Source organism: Egretta garzetta, unplaced genomic scaffold, assembly GCF_000687185.1.
Source record: "Egretta garzetta isolate BGI_Z169 unplaced genomic scaffold, ASM68718v1 scaffold1773, whole genome shotgun sequence".
In the NCBI taxonomy this organism is placed as follows: Eukaryota; Metazoa; Chordata; class Aves; order Pelecaniformes; family Ardeidae; genus Egretta; species Egretta garzetta.
This window is the reverse complement of record NW_009259074.1, coordinates 16727-20319: the sequence shown is the minus strand read 5'-3', so window position 1 is coordinate 20319 and position 3593 is coordinate 16727. Positions and strand designations below refer to the sequence as shown.

General features: G+C 57.2%; 1 protein-coding gene across 1 annotated transcript; it reads right to left on the bottom strand.

Moving 5' to 3' along the window:
* Positions 1 to 6: 6 nt before the first annotated feature.
* Positions 7 to 3587, bottom strand: LOC104122975 (vacuolar protein sorting-associated protein 37C). The gene is given in 7 exon segments (XM_035890717.1): positions 7 to 317; positions 320 to 599; positions 883 to 959; positions 1231 to 1313; positions 1725 to 1896; positions 1985 to 2100; positions 2973 to 3587. Coding segments are annotated over 6 exon segments (819 nt in total). The 5' UTR covers positions 2078 to 2100; positions 2973 to 3587; the 3' UTR covers positions 7 to 203.
* Between the last annotated feature and the right edge of the window lie 6 nt (positions 3588 to 3593).

Sequence of the window (3593 nt, the reverse complement as noted above, 5' to 3'; positions counted from 1 at the left end):
GGGAGGCACGGAGCAGTCTCTCTCGCTCCCCCACGCACGCTCGCACAGGCGAGGGGGTCCGGCTGCCGTCAGCGCACAATCGCTCCCCAGGACCTGGATGACCGCCTGGCTTTCACACCAGAGCCTGGGCGAGCCGATTTGGAAGCGAACGCTTCAGCCACCGTCACAAACCCGGCCTAGAATTGCAGCCCGTGGGGGCAGCGTCAGCCTGCCCGACCCCCGGCGCCGCTACAGTCTCTTATCCTGTGTAATGCTTTCGCACCGACGGGTCGAAGAGCAACGCCCTCGGCTCGCTCTTCTTCCTCAGTCCACAAAAAGAGGAGGGAGCGGCAGAGGACGCTCCTCAGGAGTCCTGACTTAGTAGCCAGGCCAAGCAGGGCGCTGAGGGTTTGGAGGAGGGGGGTACCCAAAGGGTTGGGGCGGTCTGGGAGGATAAGGAGGCTGCGGGGGGATTGGGAAACTAGGGAGAGGGGGCTGGGTTGGGTAGGGGCTCTGCGGTCGGGGGGTTTGGGATACCCCGGCGCGGAGTCGGCAGCCTGCGCTGGGGGGTAACCGGGACCCGGAGGGGGCTTATAGGGAAAGGTGGGCTGGGCACTCGGCTGAGGGGAAGCGACGTGTCCCACGGTGACTGGGGCGGCAGGGAAAGGAGCAGGAGGGAGAGCTCCATGGGCCGTGGGGCCGACCGGCATGCTTGGGGCAGGGCTGTAGGGCAAAGGGAAGGCGGGAGCCCCTGGAGGGAAGGGCTGCGGCTTCGGTGGGTCTGCGGGCCCGGGTACGTGAGGAGGTGGCTGCTGCTGAGCGTCCCTGCCAGGCTCCTGCGACGCTTCCGACTTCCTCAGTATCTCCTGCAGCTTTTCAACTCTGACCCGGCGCAAGTGGGACAACTTCCTCATCACAGAAAACTGCTCGAGAAAGGTCTCCAGGGGCACCTCGCCCTCCAGGAACTTCTCAGCCATTTTCTGGAAAAGAAGACAGCCTCGGGTTCAGCACTGCATCCCTCTGCTCTTCCTCCCCAGCCCAGCTCAGGATTTACGTCCCCATCAGAGACGCGCAGGGGACCACTGCACCACACACAAGCAAACAAAGGGCAATCCAATTTTTTTGGAGCAACAACACCACCAAACTACAAAGAGCTAATCCTTGATTTAAGGCATTAGGCTTGGGAGTGTAACTGCAAGCCTTCAGGGACTAAATACTTGAACTGCTGATGGATTTAAACCTTAAGCTCACCTCAGACTCCTCTTCGATTTTCTGGCTTTCCACCTGCAGGAGATCCAGCAAGGTCTGAGGATGCATCGCTGCTGAAAATTTCTCTGGGGAAACAAAGAGGGCAGCAGAGCAAAAAGTTAAACACAAACCGGGGGTGGGGGATGACACACAAAAATCATCAGCCCGCAACCCTGTTGCACTTTCACCGGCTTGCCTTCCTGCCTTGGAAACTGTCGGTGCAAGGAGAAAAATCTGAAGAGGACAGAACCTCAGCCACTGCTGCACTAAGAAGGGTTTTTTTTTTGCCGGGACAACATCCCTGATCCATCCAACCCAGCTTGGCCAAGAAACAGGAGAATATGGATCTTACACGCAGAGCGTCCTTTCTGCCACCACCTGAACGAGTTTCTCTGCTCAGTATGGCCAAGGTAGGGAGCAGCAAAAGGGAAGGATGTTGCACTAACTGCAGCCCACGTGACTCCGTCGGAAAGGGTGCAGGGTTTGCAAATGCTCACCCAGTTTTGCCTTTTGCTCTTTACAGCGCTCAGCCAGCTTCTGCAGCTCTTCGTATTTGTTAGAGAGGTCGGTGCGTCCCGTCTCCAGCGGCGCCTGGAACTTCAGGTTCTGCTCGGCCAAGCTGCGGTTGGAGGCAAGGGCCATCTCCCTTTCCAGCTGCAGCTCCTGAACCTGCAGAAGGAGACGCAGCGGTCACCGCGGGCGAGGTGCTAACGAAGCCCAGCCTGCTCCTTGCTGGCGTCGCGCCGTCCACACGTACCTCCTGGGACTCCAGGGCCAGGCGCTCGATCTCCTCCGCGTTCTCCTGCAGCTCCTGGAGCTCCTCCACCGTCCGGTTCCTCAGGGTGTCCATCCTCCCAGAGGAGCTGCGGACTCCTAGGACGGGGGAAAAGGAAGCCAAATAAAGTCGAGGTTTTCTAAAGCCCACTGCAAATAGGTACTAATCCTATTAGGGATTTAAAACCAGCTTTGCTAAACTGCTTGGAAGAGCTATGCCAGAGAGGTTCCCCTGCGCTGTAAAGAATCAGCGAGACAGAGGGCAGAGTGAGAAGGAAAACAGAATGTATCTACTCCTCCCTGCTTTGGCAACTGACTTTTTTTTTTTTTTTTTTCCTTTTCGCAGCATATTTGGAAGGATTACTTGTGTGTGCCAGACGGTTTTGTCAAGGGAACACCTACTCACAGCCACTCGATAGCAGGGCGACGTCACCCCGACTCTCAGACTCCAGCTGGCTCTCACCGCACCGACCCATTCCAGATTCCCCTTCTGCCGAACGAACCCCTCCGCATCTGCTCCCATCCGACCGTGCCCACGGTCACCGGTGGGGCCACCCGCGTCTTCCCGCACCTCAGCACCTCCCCAGTTCCTCAGCTCCCGTCTCATTTGATGCATTTTCTTTCTATGTGTTTCCCTTTCTAGCCACACAGTGCCATCGCTTCCCTCCCTTACTGCTGCTACGCTTAGAAATCGTTAAGCGATGGCGTTATTCGTATGCGGTGAACTTGATCCGATGCTTGCGATTGTAAAAACTGGTGAAATATTACTAAAACCGGGGAAAAAAATGGATTTTCTACACGACATCCGTGACTTACTCCAAGTAACTCGGGCTGCCTGACAGCATTTAGCAAACATCAGATGTTCACGTCACAGGTTCTAAGATGTGGGGTGGAATAATGGGGGAACGCACCAAAAACCAGACGAGAAACACGGGAGCAGCGCGCTCCCACCGGGAGGGAAAGGGACGTACCAAACAGCCGACGGGGATTTCAGCGTCGTCCTAATTGCTCGTGGCTCTTCTACCTTTCGGCCGGGTGAAACATCCCAACGATATCCCTCTGGGAAGGTTGCGACAGCCTCTGCCCGTAACACAGAACGATGAGGTAAGGCTCAGGGTTACCAAATCTCTTCCCCCAGGATCCAGCCAAACCCGTTTTGAGCAACCATCACGTAAAAGCTGGGAAATCAGCTCTCTTACTGCATAGATACGTACGTGACTTCATCATTCTGCGAACAGAAATAAACTTATGGGTTCTTTTTTTTTTTTTTTTGTTATTAACGAGGCTCACTGAGAGTAAGAGGGAAAAATTAGGAATAGTGGCAAGTGGAAAGCTCAATGCCCGCTGCCGTGCAGGCGCGGAGGTCACGGGTGGGCTGGGGGAAGTGTCCGAACACCCCCCGGGAGGGTGGAGGGAAGGAGCTGGGTGCTGCCCTGGCCCTGGCCGGGCTCCAGCACGGGGCAGGGGCTCTCCCCTCAGGGCTCTGGCCGGGCTTTAGGGGTGCTCCGGGAGGAGGCAGCCAGCGAGGGGCAACGCCCGGGCCCCCGGGGCTCGGAGGGGCCGAGGGCACCGGTGAGGGGCGCCACAGGACT